The sequence below is a fragment of the Cuculus canorus genome, chromosome 36 (genome assembly GCF_017976375.1).
Source record: "Cuculus canorus isolate bCucCan1 chromosome 36, bCucCan1.pri, whole genome shotgun sequence".
Lineage (NCBI taxonomy): Eukaryota > Metazoa > Chordata > Aves > Cuculiformes > Cuculidae > Cuculus > Cuculus canorus.
Genome location: NC_071436.1, coordinates 169,758 through 188,210, shown reverse-complemented (window position 1 = coordinate 188,210; position 18,453 = coordinate 169,758). Strand labels below are relative to the sequence as shown.

General features: G+C 55.6%; 1 protein-coding gene across 1 annotated transcript in view; it reads right to left on the bottom strand.

Annotated features, from left to right (window-relative positions):
- Window positions 1–18,453, bottom strand: part of LOC128849954 (dentin sialophosphoprotein-like) — a 51,872-nt gene that overhangs the window by 3,105 nt on the left and 30,314 nt on the right. The window contains exons 11-13 of the mRNA XM_054052695.1: window positions 12,880–13,049; window positions 4,251–4,372; window positions 2,297–2,397 (exon numbers count right to left, since the gene is read on the bottom strand). Coding sequence (XP_053908670.1) covers window positions 2,297–2,397; window positions 4,251–4,372; window positions 12,880–13,049 — 393 coding nt within the window. The remainder of the gene's footprint in view (window positions 1–2,296; window positions 2,398–4,250; window positions 4,373–12,879; window positions 13,050–18,453) is intronic.

The following is an 18,453-nucleotide window of genomic DNA, read 5'->3' as shown; positions in this document are numbered from 1 at the left end:
GCTCCCAGTGCCCCCCCATAGCTCCCAGTTCCCCCCCATAGCTCCCAGTGCCCCCCCATAGCTCCCAGTGCTCCCCCCAATAGCTCCCAGTGCCCCCCCCATAGCTCCCAGTATCCCCCCCATAGCTCCCAGTGCCCCCCCCATAGCTCCCAGTGCTCCCCCATAGCTCCCAGTACCCCCCCATAGCTCCCAGTTACCCCCCCCATAGCTCCCAGTAACCCTCCCATAGCTCCCAGTACCCCCCCCAGAACTCCCAGTGCTCCCCCATAGCTCCCAGTACCCCCCATAGCTCCCAGTACCCCCCCATAGCTCCCAGTACACCCCCATAGCTCCCAGTGCCCCCCCATAGCTCCCAGTACACCCCCATAGCTCCCAGTGCCCCCCCCATAGCTCCCAGTAACCCCCCCATAACTCCCAGTGCTCCCCCAGAGCTCCCAGTGCCCCCCCATAGCTCCCAGTACCCCCCCCATAGCTCCCAGTGCCCCCCCCATAGCTCCCAGTATCCCCCCCATAGCTCCCAGTGCCCCCCCCATAGCTCCCAGTGCTCCCCCATAGCTCCCAGTACCCCCCCATAGCTCCCAGTACCCCCCCATAGCTCCCAGTTACCCCCCCCATAGCTCCCAGTAACCCTCCCATAGCTCCCAGTAACCCCCCCAGAACTCCCAGTGCTCCCCCATAGCTCCCAGTACCCCCCATAGCTCCCAGTACCCCCCCATAGCTCCCAGTACACCCCCATAGCTCCCAGTGCTCCCCCATAGCTCCCAGTACACCCCCATAGCTCCCAGTGCTCCCCCATAGCTCCCAGTAACCCCCCCATAACTCCCAGTGCTCCCCCAGAGCTCCCAGTGCCCCCCCATAGCTCCCAGTACCCCCCCCATAGCTCCCAGTGCTCCCCCATAGCTCCCAGTGCCCCCCCATAGCTCCCAGTGCTCCCCCCCATAGCTCCCAGTGCCCCCCCCATAGCTCCCAGTGCCCCCCCCATAGCTCCCAGTATCCCCCATAGCTCCCAGTGCCCCCCCCCATAGCTCCCAGTGCTCCCCCCCATAGCTCCCAGTGCTCCCCCCCCTAGCTCCCAGTGCTCCCCCATAGCTCCCAGTACCCCCCCATAGCTCCCAGTGCTCCCCCATAGCTCCCAGTACCCCCCATAGCTCCCAGTACCCCCCATAGCTCCCAGTGCTCCCCCCATAGCTCCCAGTGCTCCCCCATAGCTCCCAGTACCCCCCCATAGCTCCCAGTGCTCCCCCATAGCTCCCAGTACCCCCCATAGCTCCCAGTACCCCCCATAGCTCCCAGTGCTCCCCAGTGGGTCTGGGGGGGTCCCATAGGGGGGATTGGGGGGTCCCTATGGGTTTGGGGGGTGTCCCTATAGGTCTGGGGGTGTCCTATGGGTTTGGGGGGGTCCTATGGGTCTGGGGGGGTCCCTATGGGTTTGGGGGTGTTCCTATGGGTCTGGGGGGTCCTATGGGTCTGGGGGGTCCCTATGGGTCTGGGGGGGTCCCTATGGGTTTGGGGGTGTCCTATGGGTCTGGGGGAGTCCTATGGGTTTGGGGGGGTCCCTATGGGTTTGGGGGTGTTCCTATGGGTCTGGGGGGGTCCTATGGGTTTGGGGGTGTCCCTATGGGTCTGGGGGGGTCCTATGGGTCTGGGGGGTCCCTATGGGTCTGGGGGGTCCCTATGGGTTTGGGGGGTCCCTATGGGTCTGGGGGGGTCCCTATGGGTCTGGGGGGGTCGCTATGGGTTTGGGGGTGTCCTATGGGTCTGGGCGTGTCCCTATGGGTCTGGGGGGGGCCCTATGGGTTTGGGGGGTCCCTATGGGTCTGGGGGTGTCCCTATGGGTTTGGGGGGGTCCTATGGGTTTGGGGGTGTCCCTATGGGTCTGGGGGGGTCCTATGGGTCTGGGGGTGTCCCTATGGGTCTGGGGGTGTCCTATGTGTCTGGGGGGGTCCCTATGGGTCTGGGGGGGTCCTATGGGTCTGGGGGTGTCCCTATGGGTCTGGGGTGGCCCTATGGGTTTGGGGGGGTCCTATGGGTCTGGGGGTGTCCTATGGGTCTGGGGGGCCCCTATGGGTCTGGGGGTGTCCCTATGGGTCTGGGGGGGTCCTATGGGTCTGGGGGGCCCCTATGGGTCTGGGGGTGTCCCTATGGGTCTGGGGGGGTCCTATGGGTTTGGGGGGGTCCTATGGGTCTGAGGGGGTCCGTATGGGTCTGGGGGGTCCCTATGGGTCTGGGGGGGGTCCTATGGGTCTGGGGGGGTCCCTATGGGTTTGGGGGTCCCCATGGGGGGGGGGGGGTTGACCTGTCCACTGTTTGTGGCCGCGTGGTGGGCGGAGCAACTGTAGATCACCATGGTAACGAGAGTAACGAGCGCCCGGCGGGAGCGCAGAGGGTACGGGAACCCTGGGGGGGTCAGCGAGGGGTCACTGGGGTCAGCCAGGGGTCATGGGGTCACCCAGGGGTCACGGGGTCACCCAGGGGTCAGGGGGAAGGGGGGGATAGAGGGGGGTCCCAGTGGTCATAGAAAGGGTTAATAGGGGACCATGGAGGGGTCAGAGGGGTCACGGGGGGGTCAGAGGGGGTCACGTGGGGCGACTCCCAGGGGTCACATGGGGGTCAGAGGGGTCATAGAGGGGTTAACAGGGGTCACCGAGGGGTCAGATGAGGTCAGAGGGGGTCAAAGAGGGGTCAGAGGAGGGTTAATAGGGGTCATGGAGGGGTCACCGATGGGTCACAGGGGTCACCCAGGGGTCAGGAGGGACATAAAGGGGTCTCTGGGAGTCACATGGGGGTCACATGGGGGTCACAGAGGGGTCAGAGGGGGTCACAGAGGAGTCAGAGAGGGGTCACAGGTGTGTGGGGGTCACTTGGGGGTCACAGAGGGGTCACATGGGGGTCAAAGGGGTTACATGGAGGTCACAGAGGGGTCACACGGGGTCAGGGGTCACACGGGGGTCACAGAGGGGTCCCATGGGGGTCAGAGAGGGGTCACATGGGGGTCCCAGAGGGGTCAGAGGGGGTCAGAGGGGTCACATGGGGGTCCCAGAGGGGTCAGAGGGGGTCAGAGGGGTCCCAGAGGGGTCAGAGGGGTCCCAAGAGGGGTCCGAGGGGGTCCCAGAAGGTCCCAAGAGGGTCAGAGGGGTCCCAGAGGGGTCAGAGGGGGTCCCAGAGGGGTCCCAGAGGGGGCCCAGAGGGGTCCCAGAGGTGTCCGAGGGGGTCCGAGGGGTCCCAGAGGGGTCCCAGAGGGGTCAGAGGGGGTCCCAAGAGGGTCAGAGGGGGTCCAGAGGGGTCCCAGAGGGGTCCCAGAGGGGTCCCAGAGGGGGTCCGAGGGGTCCCAGAGGAGTCAGAGGGGGTCACAAGAGGGTCAGAGGGGTCCCAGAGGGGTCCCAGAGGGGTCCCAGAGGGGTCAGAGAGGGTCCAGAGGGGTCCCAGAGGGGGCCCAGAGGGGTCCCAGAGGAGTCCGAGGGGGTCTGAGGGGTCCCAGAGGGGTCAGAAGGGGTCACATGAGGGTCAGAGGGGCCCCAGAGGGGTCCGAGGGGGTCCCAGAAGGTCCCAAGAGGGTCAGAGGGGTCCCAGAGGGGTCCCAGAGGGGTCAGAGGGGGTCCCAGAGGGGTCAGAGGGGGTCCCAGAAGGTCCCAAGAGGGTCAGAGGGGTCCCAGAGGGGTCTGAGGGGGTCCAGAGGGGGTCAGAGGGGTCCCAGAGGGGTCAGAGGGGTCCCAGAGGGGTCCGAGGGGGTCCCAGAAGGTCACAAGAGGGTCAGAGGGGTCAGAGAGGCGTCACATGGGGGTCCCAGAGGGGTCAGAGGGGGTCAGAGTGGTCCCAGAGGGGTCCCAGAGGGGTCCCAGAGGGATCAGAGGGGGTCCAGAGGGGTCCCAGAGGGGTCCGAGGGGGTCCGAGGGGGTCCCAGAAGGTCACAAGAGGGTCCGAGGGGACCCAGAGGGGTCCCAGAGGGGTCCGAGGGGGTCAGAGGGGTCACATGGGGGTCCCAGAGGGGTCACATGAGGTTCAGAGGGGTCCCAGAGGGGTCAGAGGGGTCCCAGAGGGGTCCCAGAGGGGTCCCAGAGGGGTCCGAGGGGTCCCAGAAGGTCCCAGAAGGGTCCGAGGGGGTCCCGAGGGGTCCCAGAGGGGTCCGAGGGGTCCCAGAGGGGTCCCAGAGGGGTCAGAGGGGGTCCCGAGGGGTCCCAGAGGGGTCAGAGGGGGTCCCAGAGGGGTCGGAGGGGGTCCCGAGGGGTCCTGGGGTGGCGGTCGGGTCTGACCGGAGCGTCGCCGTCCCAGGAAGCCGCAGAGGAAGATCTCGCGCACCCACGCCCAGAGCTCGGGGTCACCGCGCACCGCCGCGTCCGACCGGTAATGCAGCGACAGCACTCCCCGGACCATCCTGCGCCACCGGATCCACCAACGTCCAACCAGAGGCCATCAACATCCACCCCAAAGCCACCAAAGGCCATAAATCCACCCAAATCCCACCAAAATCCACCCAAATCCAACCCAAATCCACCCAAAGTCCCATAAATCCAACCCAAATCCACCAAAATCCACACAAAGTCCCATAAATCCATCCCAAATCCACCAAAATCCACCCCAAAGCCAAACAAAGCCCATAAATCCACCCAAATCCCACCAAAATCCACCCAAATCCCACCAAAATCCACCCCAAAGCCAACCAAAGCCCATAAATCCATCCCAAATCCCATCAAAATCCACCCAAATGCACCCAAATGCCATAAATCCACCCAAAATCCCACCAAAATCCACAAAAAGTCCCATAAATCCATCCCAAATCCCACCAAAATCCACCCAAATCCCACCAAAATCCACCCAAATCCCACCAAAATCCACCCAAAGTCCCATAAATCCATCCCAAATCCACCAAAATCCACCCCAAATCCACACAAAGTCCCACAAATCCATCCCAAATCCACCAAAATCCACCCAAACGCCCATAAATCCACCCCAAATCCCAGAAAAACCACCCAAATCCCACCAAAATCCACACAAAGTCCCATAAATCCACCCCAAATCCCACCAAAATCCACCCAAAGCCAACAGTGTTCCACAAACAACCAAAGCCACTCCCAAACTACCCCAAATCCACCCAAATCCCACCCAAAATCCAACCAAAGCCCCACAAATCCACCCCAAATCCCACCAAAATCCACCCAAATCCACCCCAAATCCACACAAAGTCCCATCAATCCACCCCAAATCCCATCAAAATCCACCCAAATCCCATAAATCCATCCCAAATCCACCAAAATCCACCCCAAAGCCAACCAAAGGCCCATAAATCCACCCAAATCCCACCAAAATCCACCCAAATCCAACTGAAATCCACCCAAAGTCCCATAAATCCATCCCAAATCCACCAAAATCCACCCCAAAGTCAACCAAAGGTTCCATGAATCCACCCAAATCCCACCAAAATCCACCCAAATCCAACCCAAATCCAACCAAAGTCCTATAGATCCACCCAAATCCCACCAAAATGCACCCAAATCCAACCCAAATCCAACCAAAGTCCCATAAATCCATCCCAAATCCACCAAAATCCACCCCAAAGCCAACCAAAGCCCATAAATCCACCGAAGTCCCACCAAAATCCACCCAAATCCAACCCAAACCCAACCAAATCCCACCAAAATCCAACCCAAATCCACCCAAAGTCCCATAAATCCATCCCAAATCCCACCCAAATCCATCCAAATCCCACCCAAATCCATCCAAATCCCACCAAAGGCCCATAAATCCACCCAAAATGCCACCAAAATCCAACCCAAATCCACCCAAAGGCCCATAAATCCATCCCAAATCCCACCCAAAATCCACCCAAAGCCCCACAAATCCACCCAAATCCAACCAAAGTCCCATAGATCCACCCCAAATCCACACAAAGTCCCATCAATCCACCCAAATCCCACCAAAATCCACCCCAAAGTCAACCAAAGCCCATAAATCCACCCAAAATGCCACCAAAATCCACCCAAGTCCCATAAATCCATCCCAAATCCACCAAAATCCACCCCAAAGCCAAGCAAAGGTCCATAAATCCACCCAAATCCAACAAAAGGTTCCATAAATCCACCCCAAATCCCACCAAATCCCACCAAAATCCACCCCAAAGCCAACCAAAGCCCATAAATCCATCCCAAATCCCATCAAAATCCACCCAAATGCACCCAAATGCCATAAATCCACCCAAAATCCCACCAAAATCCACCCAAAGTCCCATAAATCCATCCCAAATCCACCAAAATCCACCCCAAAGCCAACAGTGTTCCACAAACAACCAAAGCCACTCCCAAACTACCCCAAATCCACCCAAATCCCACCCAAAATCCACCCAAAGCCCCACAAATCCACCCAAATCCCACCAAAATCCACCCAAATCCAACCCAAATCCACCCAAAGTCCCATAAATCCATCCCAAATCCCACTAAAATCCACAGAAATCCCATAATTCCACCCAAAATCCCACCAAAATCCACCCAAATCCAACCAAAGGTTCCATAAATCCACCCCAAATCCACCCAAATCCCACCAAAATCCACCCAAATTCCCCACAAATCCACTCAAATTCCACCCCAATTCCAAGATATCCACTAAAATCACCCCAAATCCCATCCAAGGTCCCCCAAATCCACCCAAATTCCACCCCAATTCCAAGAAATCCACTAAAATCACCCCAAATCCCACCCAAATCCCACAAATTCACCCAAATTCCCTTGGGGTGCAATGGGGGCACTTGGGGGTCTCCGGGTTGATCTTGGGGTGCAATGGGGGCACTTGGGGGTCTCCGGGTTGATCTTGGGGTGCAATGGGGGGATTTGGGGGGGATCAGGGCTGATCTTGGGGTGCAATGGGGGGATTTGGGGGGGATCAGGGTTGATTTTGGGGTGCAATGGGGGGATTTGGGGGGGATCAGGGTTGGTTTTGGGGTGCAATGGGGGCACTTGGGGGTCTCCGGGTTGATTTTGGGGTGCAGGGGGGGATTTGGGGGGGATCAGGGCTGATTTTGGGGTGCAATGGGGGGATTTGGGGGGGATCAGGGCTGATTTTGGGGTGCAATGGGGGGATTTGGGGGGGATCAGGGTTGATTTTGGGGTGCAATGGGGGGATTTGGGGGGGATCAGGGTTGATTTTGGGGTGCAATGGGGGGATTTGGGGGGGATCAGGGTTGATTTTGGGGTGCAATGGGGGGATTTGGGGGGGATCAGGGTTGATTTTGGGGTGCAGGGGGGGATTTGGGGGGGATCAGGGTTGGTTTTGGGGTGCAATGGGGGGCACTTGGGGGTCTCCGGGCTGATCTTGGGGTGCAATGGGGGCACTTGGGGGTCTCCAGGGTGATCTTGGGGTGCAATGGGGGGATTTGGGGGTCTCCGGGTTGATTTTGGGGTGCAGGGGGGGATTTGGGGGGGATCAGGGCTGATTTTGGGGTACAATGGGGGGATTTGGGGGGCTCAGGACTGATCTTGGGGTGCAGGGGGGGATTTGGGGGGGGATCAGGGCTGATTTTGGGGTACAATGGGGGCACTTGGGGGTCTCCGGGTTGATTTTGGGGTGCAATGGGGGGATTTGGGGGTCTCCAGGCTGATTTTGGGGTGCAATGGGGGGATTTGGGGGGGATCAGGGCTGATTTTGGGGTGCAGGGGGGGATTTGGGGGGGATCAGGGCTGATCTTGGGGTGCAATGGGGGGATTTGGGGGGGATCAGGGTTGGTTTTGGGGTGCAATGGGGGCACTTGGGGGTCTCCGGGCTGATCTTGGGGTGCAATGGGGGCACTTGGGGGTCTCCAGGCTGATTTTGGGGTGCAATGGGGGGATTTGGGGGGGATCAGGGCTGATTTTGGGGTGCAATGGGGGGATTTGGGGGGGATCAGGGCTGATTTTGGGGTGCAATGGGGGCACTTGGGGGTCTCTGGGTTGATTTTGGGGTGCAGGGGGGGATTTGGGGGGGATCAGGGCTGATTTTGGGGTGCAATGGGGGGATTTGGGGGGGATCAGGGTTGGTTTTGGGGTGCAATGGGGGGATTTGGGGGGGATCAGGGCTGATCTTGGGGTGCAATGGGGGACACTTGGGGGTCTCCGGGCTGATCTTGGGGTGCAATGGGGGCACTTGGGGGTCTCCGGGCTGATCTTGGGGTGCAATGGGGGACACTTGGGGGTCTCCGCGCTGATCTTGGGGTGCAATGGGGGGCACTTGGGGGTCTCCGGGTTGATTTTGGGGTGCAATGGGGGGATTTTGGGGGTCTCCGGGTTGATTTTGGGGTGCAATGGGGGGATTTGGGGGGTCTCCGGGCTGATCTTGGGGTGCAATGGGGGGATTTGGGGGGGATCAGGGTTGATTTTGGGGTGCAATGGGGGGAATTGGGGGTCTCCAGGCTGATCTTGGGGTGCAATGGGGGCACTTGGGGGTCTCCGGGCTGATCTTGGGGTGCAATGGGGGGCACTTGGGGGTCTCCGGGTTGATTTTGGGGTGCAATGGGGGGCACTTGGGGGGCTCCGGGCTGATCTTGGGGTGCAATGGGGGGCACTTGGGGGTCTCCGGGCTGATCTTGGGGTGCAATGGGGGGATTTGGGGGGGATCAGGGTTGATTTTGGGGTGCAGGGGGGGATTTGGGGGGGATCAGGGCTGATTTTGGGGTACAATGGGGGGGATTTGGGGGGGATCAGGGCTGGTTTTGGGGTGCAATGGGGGGATTTGGGGGTCTCCGGGCTGATTTTGGGGTGCAATGGGGGGCACTTGGGGGTCTCCGGGCTGATTTTGGGGTGCAATGGGGGGATTTGGGGGGGATCAGGGTTGATTTTGGGGTACAATGGGGGGATTTGGGGGGGATCAGGGTTGGTTTTGGGGTGCAATGTGGGGATTTGGGGGGGATCAGGGCTGATTTTGGGGTACAATGGGGGGATTTGGGGGTCTCCGGGCTGATCTTGGGGTGCAATGGGGGGATTTGGGGGGGATCAGGGCTGATTTTGGGGTGCAGGGGGGGATTTTGGGGGTCTCCAGGCTGATTTTGGGGTGCAATGGGGGGATTTGGGGGGATCAGGGCTGATTTTGGGGTGCAATGGGGGGATTTGGGGGTCTCCGGGCTGATCTTGGGGTGCAATGGGGGCACTTGGGGGTCTCCGGGTTGATTTTGGGGTGCAATGGGGGGATTTGGGGGTCTCCGGGCTGATTTTGGGGTGCAATGGGGGCACTTGGGGGTCTCCGGGCTGATCTTGGGGTGCAATGGGGGCACTTGGGGGTCTCCGGGTTGATTTTGGGGTGCAATGGGGGCACTTGGGGGTCTCCGGGCTGATTTTGGGGTGCAATGGGGGGCACTTGGGGGTCTCTGGGCTGATTTTGGGGTGCAATGGGGGCACTTGGGGGTCTCCGGGCTGATCTTGGGGTGCAATGGGGGGCACTTGGGGGTCTCTGGGCTGATTTTGGGGTGCAATGGGGGCACTTGGGGGTCTCTGGGCTGATCTTGGGGTGCAATGGGGGATTTGGGGGGGATCAGGGCTGATTTTGGGGTGCAATGGGGGGATTTGGGGGGGATCAGGGTTGGTTTTGGGGTGCAGGGGGGGATTTGGGGGGATCAGGGCTGGTTTTGGGGTGCAATGGGGGGCACTTGGGGGTCTCCGGGCTGATTTTGGGGTGCAATGGGGGGCACTTGGGGGTCTCCGGGCTGATTTTGGGGTGCAATGGGGGGCACTTGGGGGGCTCCGGGCTGATCTTGGGGTGCAATGGGGGCACTTGGGGGTCTCTGGGTTGATTTTGGGGTGCAATGGGGGGATTTGGGGGGGATCAGGGTTGGTTTTGGGGTGCAATGGGGGGACTTGGGGGTCTCCGGGCTGATCTTGGGGTGCAATGGGGGCACTTGGGGGTCTCCGGGCTGATCTTGGGGTGCAATGGGGGGATTTGGGGGGGATCAGGGTTGGTTTTGGGGTGCAATGGGGGGATTTGGGGGGGATCAGGGCTGATTTTGGGGTGCAATGGGGGCACTTGGGGGGGATCAGGGCTGATTTTGGGGTGCAGGGGGGGATTTGGGGGGGATCAGGGTTGATTTTGGGGTGCAATGGGGGGATTTGGGGGGGGATCAGGGTTGGTTTTGGGGTGCAATGGGGGTATTTGGGGGGGATCAGGGCTGATTTTGGGGTGCAATGAGGGGCACTTGGGGGGTCTCTGGGCTGATTTTGGGGTGCAATGGGGGGATTTGGGGGGGATCAGGGTTGGTTTTGGGGTGCAATGGGGGGATTTGGGGGGGATCAGGGCTGATCTTGGGGTGCAATGGGGGGATTTGGGGGGGATCAGGGTTGGTTTTGGGGTGCAATGGGGGTATTTGGGGGGGATCAGGGCTGATTTTGGGGTGCAATGAGGGGCACTTGGGGGGTCTCTGGGCTGATTTTGGGGTGCAATGGGGGGATTTGGGGGGGATCAGGGCTGATTTTGGGGTGCAATGGGGGGATTTGGGGGGGATCAGGGCTGATTTTGGGGTGCAATGGGGGGATTTGGGGGTCTCCGGGCTGATCTTGGGGTGCAATGGGGGCACTTGGGGGGCTCCGGGCTGATCTTGGGGTGCAATGGGGGGCACTCGGGGGTCTCCGGGCCGATCTTGGGGTGCAATGGGGGGCACTTGGGGGTCTCCGGGCTGATTTTGGGGTGCAATGGGGGGATTTGGGGGGGATCAGGGCTGATTTTGGGGTGCAATGGGGGGATTTGGGGGGGATCAGGGCTGATTTTGGGGTGCAATGGGGGGATATGGGGGTCTCCAGGCTGATCTTGGGGTACAATGGGGGGATTTGGGGGGGATCAGGGTTGATCTTGGGGTGCAATGGGGGGATTTGGGGGTCTCCGGGCTGATCTTGGGGTGCAATGGGGGGATTTGGGGGGGATCAGGGTTGGTTTTGGGGTGCAATGGGGGGCACTTGGGGGTCTCCGGGCTGATCTTGGGGTGCAATGGGGGGCACTTGGGGGTCTCCGGGCTGATCTTGGGGTGCAATGGGGGGCACTTGGGGGTCTCTGGGCTGATCTTGGGGTGCAATGGGGGGATTTGGGGGGGATCAGGGTTGATTTTGGGGTGCAATGGGGGGCACTTGGGGGTCTCCGGGCTGATTTTGGGGTGCAATGGGGGGCACTTGGGGGTCTCCGGGCTGATCTTGGGGTGCAATGGGGGGATTTGGGGGGGATCAGGGTTGATTTTGGGGTGCAATGGGGGGCACTTGGGGGTCTCCGGGCTGATCTTGGGGTGCAATGGGGGGATTTGGGGGGGATCAGGGTTGGTTTTGGGGTGCAATGGGGGCACTTAGGGGTCTCCGGGCTGATCTTGGGGTGCAATGGGGGGATTTGGGGGGGATCAGGGTTGGTTTTGGGGTGCAGGGGGGGGTCAGGGCTGATCTTGGGGTGCAATGGGGGGATTTGGGGGGGATCAGGGCTGATCTTGGGGTGCAATGGGGGGATTTGGGGGGTCTCCGGGTTGATTTTGGGGTGCAGGGGGGGATTTGGGGGGGATCGGGGTTGGTTTTGGGGTGCAGGGGGGGTCTCCGGGCTGATTTTGGGGTGCAGGGGGGATTTGGGGGGGATCAGGGCTGATTTTGGGGTGCAATGGGGGGATTTGGGGGGGATCAGGGTTGGTTTTGGGGTGCAATGGGGGGCACTTGGGGGTCTCCGGGTTGGTTTTGGGGTGCAGGGAGGTCTCCGGGCTGATTTTGGGGTGCAGGGTGGGATTTGGGGGGGGTCAGGGCTGATCTTGGGGTGCAATGGGGGGATTTGGGGGGGATCAGGGTTGATTTTGGGGTGCAGGGGGGGATTTGGGGGGGATCAGGGTTGGTTTTGGGGTGCAATGGGGGCACTTGGGGGTCTCCGGGTTGATTTTGGGGTGCAGGGGGGGATTTGGGGGGGATCAGGGCTGATTTTGGGGTGCAATGGGGGGATTTGGGGGGGATCAGGGTTGGTTTTGGGGTGCAATGGGGGCACTTGGGGGTCTCCGGGCTGATCTTGGGGTGCAATGGGGGCACTTGGGGGTCTTCGGGTTGATTTTGGGGTGCAATGGGGGGGATTTGGGGGTCTCCGGGCTGATCTTGGGGTGCAATGGGGGCACTTGGGGGTCTCCGGGTTGATCTTGGGGTGCAATGGGGGGATTTGGGGGGTCTCCGGGTTGATTTTGGGGTGCAGGGGGGGATTTGGGGGGGATCAGGGCTGATTTTGGGGTGCAATGGGGGGATTTGGGGGGGGATCAGGGTTGGTTTTGGGGTGCAATGGGGGGATTTGGGGGGGATCAGGGTTGATTTTGGGGTGCAATGGGGGGATTTGGGGAGGATCAGGGCTGGTTTTGGGGTGCAATGGGGGGATTTGGGGGGGATCAGGGCTGATTTTGGGGTGCAATGGGGGGCACTTGGGGGTCTCCGGGTTGATCTTGGGGTGCAATGGGGGGATTTGGGGGGGATCAGGGTTGATTTTGGGGTGCAATGGGGGGCACTTGGGGGTCTCCGGGCTGATCTTGGGGTGCAATGGGGGCACTTGGGGGTCTCCGGGTTGATCTTGGGGTGCAATGGGGGGATTTGGGGGTCTCCGAGCTGATTTTGGGGTGCAATGGGGGGCACTTGGGGGTCTCCGGGCTGATTTTGGGGTGCAATGGGGGGATTTGGGGGGGATCGGGGTTGATTTTGGGGTACAATGGGGGGATTTGGGGGGGATCAGGGTTGGTTTTGGGGTGCAATGGGGGTATTTGGGGGGGATCAGGGCTGATTTTGGGGTGCAATGAGGGGCACTTGGGGGGTCTCTGGGCTGATTTTGGGGTGCAATGGGGGGATTTGGGGGGGATCAGGGTTGATTTTGGGGTGCAATGGGGGGATTTGGGGGGGCTCGGGGCTGATTTTGGGGTGCAGGGGGGGTGAGGGGGGTCCCCACCTGCGGATGGCGCCCCAGATGTCGTGGGCGTCGCGGGCGAAGTGGTAGCCGGGGGTGTGGGTGACTCCGCGGCGCCGGAGGTCGCGGGGGAGGAGGAGAGCGGCGTAGGGCAGCGCCCGCAGCCCCCGCGACACCAACCGCAGCAGCCCCCGGCGGCCCAGGGACACCGCCTGCGCCGCACCGGCAACGGCAACGGCAACGGCAACGCCCGCACGGAGGGACACGAAATGGAACCGAAATTGACCCAAAGACACCCAAAAACGACCCCAAATTGACCCCAAATCGACCCAAAATTGACCCAAATCCATCCAAAATCGACCCAAAGACATCCAAAATGCACCCAAAGACATCCAAAATCGACCCAAAATCGGACATCCAAAGACATCCAAAATCGACCCAAAATGCACACAAAGACATCCAAAGACATCCAAAATGCACCCAAAGACATCCAAAGTCATCCAAAAGCCACACAAACACACCCAAAATCGACCCAAAGACACCCAAAATTGACCCAAAATCGACCCAAAGTCATCCAAAATGCCCCCAAAGACACCAAAAAGCCACGCAAAGACATCCAAAGACATCCAAAATCGACCCAAAATGCACCCAAAGACATCCAAAATCGACCCAAAATGCACACAAAGACACCCAAAATCGACCCAAAATGCACACAAAGACATCCAAAATCGACCCAAAATCGACCCAAAGACACCCAAAATCGACCCAAAATCGACCCAAAGACATCCAAAGCTGACCCAAAACCATCCAAAATGGACCCCAAATCCATCCAAAGACACCCAAAGACATTCAAAATCGACCCAAAGACACCCAAAGACATCCAAAATGCACCCAAAGACATCCAAAATCGACCCAAAATGCACCCAAAGACACCCAAAGACACCCAAAATCACGAAGAGACACGAAATCGAACCAAAATCGAACCGAAATTGAACCGAAATTGAAGCGAAATTGAAGCGAAATTGAAGCGAAATTGAAGCGAAATTGAAGCGAAATTGAAACGAAATTGAACCAAAATCGGACATCCAAAGACATCCAAAATCGACCAAAGGACACACAAAGACACCCAAAATGCACCCAAAGACACCCAAAATCGACCCAAAGATACCCAAAATTGACCCAAAATTGACCCAAAGATACCCAAAATCGACCCAAAATCGACCCAAAGATACCCAAAATCGACCCAAAATCGACCCAAAGACACCCAAAGACATCCAAAGACATCCAAAATTGACCCAAAGTCATCCAAAATGCACCCAAAGACACCCAAAGTGCACCCAAAGACACCCAAAATCGACCCAAAGACACCCAAAGACATCCAAAATTGACCCAAAATCCACACAAAGACATCCAAAATCGACCCAAAATCAGACATCCAAAGACACCCAAAATTGACCCAAAGACATCCAAAATCGACCCAAAATTGACCCAAAATTGACCCAAAATTGACCCAAAATTGACCCAAATCCATCCAAAATCGACCCAAAATCCACACAAAGTCATCCAAAGACACCCAAAGACACCCAAAAGCCACGCAAAGACATCCAAAGACATCCAAAATGCATCCAAAGACACCCAAAATCGACCCAAAATGCACACAAAGACATCCAAAATCGACTCAAAATCGACCCAAAGACATCCAAAATCGACCCAAAATCGACCCAAAGACACCCAAAGACATCCAAAGACATCCAAAATTGACCCAAAGTCATCCAAAATGCACCTAAAGACACCCAAAGTGCACCCAAAGACACCCAAAATTGACCCAAAATCCACACAAAGACATCCAAAATCGACCCAAAATCGGACATCCAAAGACACCCAAAATTGACCCAAAGACATCCAAAATCGACCCAAAATTGACCCAAAATTGACCCAAAATTGACCCAAAATCGACCCAAAATCCACACAAAGACACCCAAAATCGACCCAAAATCGACCCAAAGACACCTGAAGACACCCAAAGGACACCCAAAGACATCCAAAGACATCCAAAATTGACCCAAAATCGACCAAAGACATCCAAAGACACCCAAAGTCATCCAAAAGCCACACAAAGACATCCAAAATCGACCCAAAGTCATCCAAAATGTACCCAAAGACACTCAAAGACATCCAAAATCGACTCAAAATCGACCCAAAGACATCCAAAATCGACCCAAAATCGACCCAAAGACATCCAAAGACACCCAAAATGCACCCAAAGATAGCCAAAATCGACCCAAAATCGACCCAAAATCGACCCAAAATCGACCCAAAATCCACCCAAAGCCATTCAAAACCATTCAGATCCACCCAAAATCGACCCAAAGACATCCAAAATGCACCCAAAGACACCCAAAGTCATCCAAAAGCCACACAAAGACACCCAAAATCGACCCAAAGACATCCAAAGACACCCAAAATGCACCCAAAGACATCCAAAGACACTCAAAGACATCCAAAATCGACTCAAAATCGACCCAAAGACATCCAAAATGCACCCAAAGACACTGAAAATGCACCCAAAGACATCCAAAATCGACCCAAAATCGACCCAAAATGCACCCAAAGACACCCAAAATGCACCCAAAGACACCCAAAGACATCTAAAATCGACCCAAAATTGACCCAAAATCGACCCAAAGACACCCAAAGACACCCAAAATCCATCCAAAGACATCCAAAGACACTCAAAGACATCCAAAATCCACACAAAGACATCCAAAATCGACCCAAAATCGATCCAAAGACACCCAAAATGGACCCAAAATCGACCCAAAATGCACCCAAAGACATCCAAAGACATCCAAAATCGACCCAAAGACACCCAAAATCGACCCAAAATGCACCCAAAGACACCCAAAATCGACCCAAAATGCACCCAAAGACACCCAAAGATGTCCAAAGACACCCAAAATCAACACAAAGACACCCAAAGACACCCAAAATGCACCCAAAGACATCCAAAATCGACCCAAAATTGACTGAAAGACATCCAAAACTGACCCAAAACCATCAAAATGGACCCAAAATCCACCCAAAGACATCCAAAATTGACCCAAAATCAACCCAAAATTGAACCAAAATCGACCCAAAATTGACCCAAAGACATCCAAAGACACCCAAAATTGACCCAAAGTCATCCAAAATGCACCTAAAGACACCCAAAGTGCACCCAAAGACATCCAAAATTGACCCAAAATCCACACAAAGACATCCAAAATCGACCCAAAATCGGACATCCAAAGACACCCAAAATTGACCCAAAGACATCCAAAATCGACCCAAAATTGACCCAAAATTGACCCAAAATTGACCCAAAATCGACCCAAAATCCACCCAAAGACACCCAAAATCGACCCAAAATCGACCCAAAGACACCCAAAGACATCCAAAATCGACCCAAAATCGACCCAAAATCGACCCAAAGTCATCCAAATCCACACAAAGACACCCAAAATGCACCCAAAGACACCCAAAATCGACCCAAAATGCACCCAAAACCATCCAAAGACACTCAAAATTGACCCAAAGACACCTGAAATCGACCCAAAATCGACCCAAAATCGAACCAAAATTGACCCAAAATTGAACCAAAATCGACCCAAAGACATCCAAAATTGACCCAAAATCGGACATCTGAAGACATCCAAAATTGACCCAAAGACACCCAAAATCGACCCAAAATCGACCCAAAGACATCCAAAATGTACCCAAAGTCATCCAAAGACACCCAAAGACATCCAAAATTGACCCAAAATCGACCCAAAGACATCCAAAGACACCCAAAATGCACCCAAAGATATCCAAAATCGACCCAAAATCCACCCAAAATTGAACCATAAATCGACCCAAAGACACCCAAAATCGACCCAAAGTCCACACAAAGACACCCAAAATTGACCCAAAATTGACCCAAAGACACCCAAAATGCACCCAAAGACACCCAAAGACACCCAAAATCCACACAAAGACATCCAAAATCGACCCAAAATCGACCCAAAATGCACCCAAAGACATCCAAAGACATCCAAAGACACCCAAAATCGACCCAAAATCGACCCAAAGACATCCAAAAGCCACACAAAGACACCCAAAGACATCCAAAATGCACCCAAAGACACCCAAAATCGACCCAAAATTGACCCAAAATGGACCCAAAGACATCCAAAATCGACCCAAAATCCACACAAAGACACCCAAAGACACTCAAAATGCACCCAAAGACACACAAAGACACCCAAAATCGACCCAAAATTGACCCAAAGACACCCAAAGACACCCAAAGACACCCAAAATGCACCCAAAGACACCCAAAATCACGAAGAGACACGAAATCGAACCAAAATTGAACCGAAATTGAAACGAAATTGAAACGAAATTGAAGCGAAATTGAAGCGAAATTGAAACGAAATTGAAGCGAAATTGAAGCGAAATTGAAGCGAAATTGAAACGAAATTGAAACGAAATTGAAGCGAAATTGAACCGAAATTGAACTGAAATTGAAGCGAAATTGAAGCGAAATTGAAGCGAAATTGAAGCGAAATTGAAACGAAATTGAAGCGAAATTGAAGCGAAATTGAAGCGAAATTGAAACGAAATTGAAGCGAAATTGAAGCGAAATTGAAGCGAAATTGAACCGAAATTGAAGCGAAATTGAACCGAAATTGAAGCGAAATTGAAGCGAAATTGAAGCGAAATTGAACCGAAATTGAAACGAAATTGAAGCGAAATTGAAGCGAAATTGAAACGAAATTGAAGCGAAATTGAACCGAAATTGAACCGAAATTGAACCGAAATCAGACATCCAAAGACACCCAAAATCGACCCAAAATGCACCCAAAGACACCCAAAGACACCCAAAATCGAAACAAAGACACCCAAAGACATCCAAAATTGACCCAAAATTGACCGAAAGACATCCAAAACTGACCCAAAATCATCAAAATGGACCCAAAATCCACCCAAAGACATCCAAAATGCACCCAAAGATATCCAAAATCGACCCAAAGACACCCAAAATCGACCCAAAATTGACCCAAAGATACCCAAAATCGACACAAAATCCACCCAAAGACATCCAAAGACACCCAAAGACACCCAAAATCGACCCAAAGACACCCAAAGACATCCAAAATGCACTCAAAGTCATCCAAAATCGACCCAAAGTCATCCAAAATCGACCCAAAATCGACCCAAAGCCACCCAAGGACATCCAAATCCACTCAAAACCATCCAAAATGCACCCAAAGACACCCAAAATCGACCCAAAATGCACCCAAAGTCATTCAAATCCACCCAAAGACATCCAAAATCGACCCAAAGACACCCAAAGTGCACCCAAAGAAACCCAAGGACATCTAAAATCGACCCAAAATTGACCCAAAATTGACCCAAAATTGACCCAAAGACACCCAAAATCGACCCAAAGTCCACACAAAGACACCCAAAATTGACCCAAAATGCACCCAAAGACACCCAAAATGCACCCAAAGACACCCAAAGACACCCAAAATCCACCCAAAATCGACCCAAAGACACCCAAAGACACCCAAAGAAACCCAAAGTGCACCC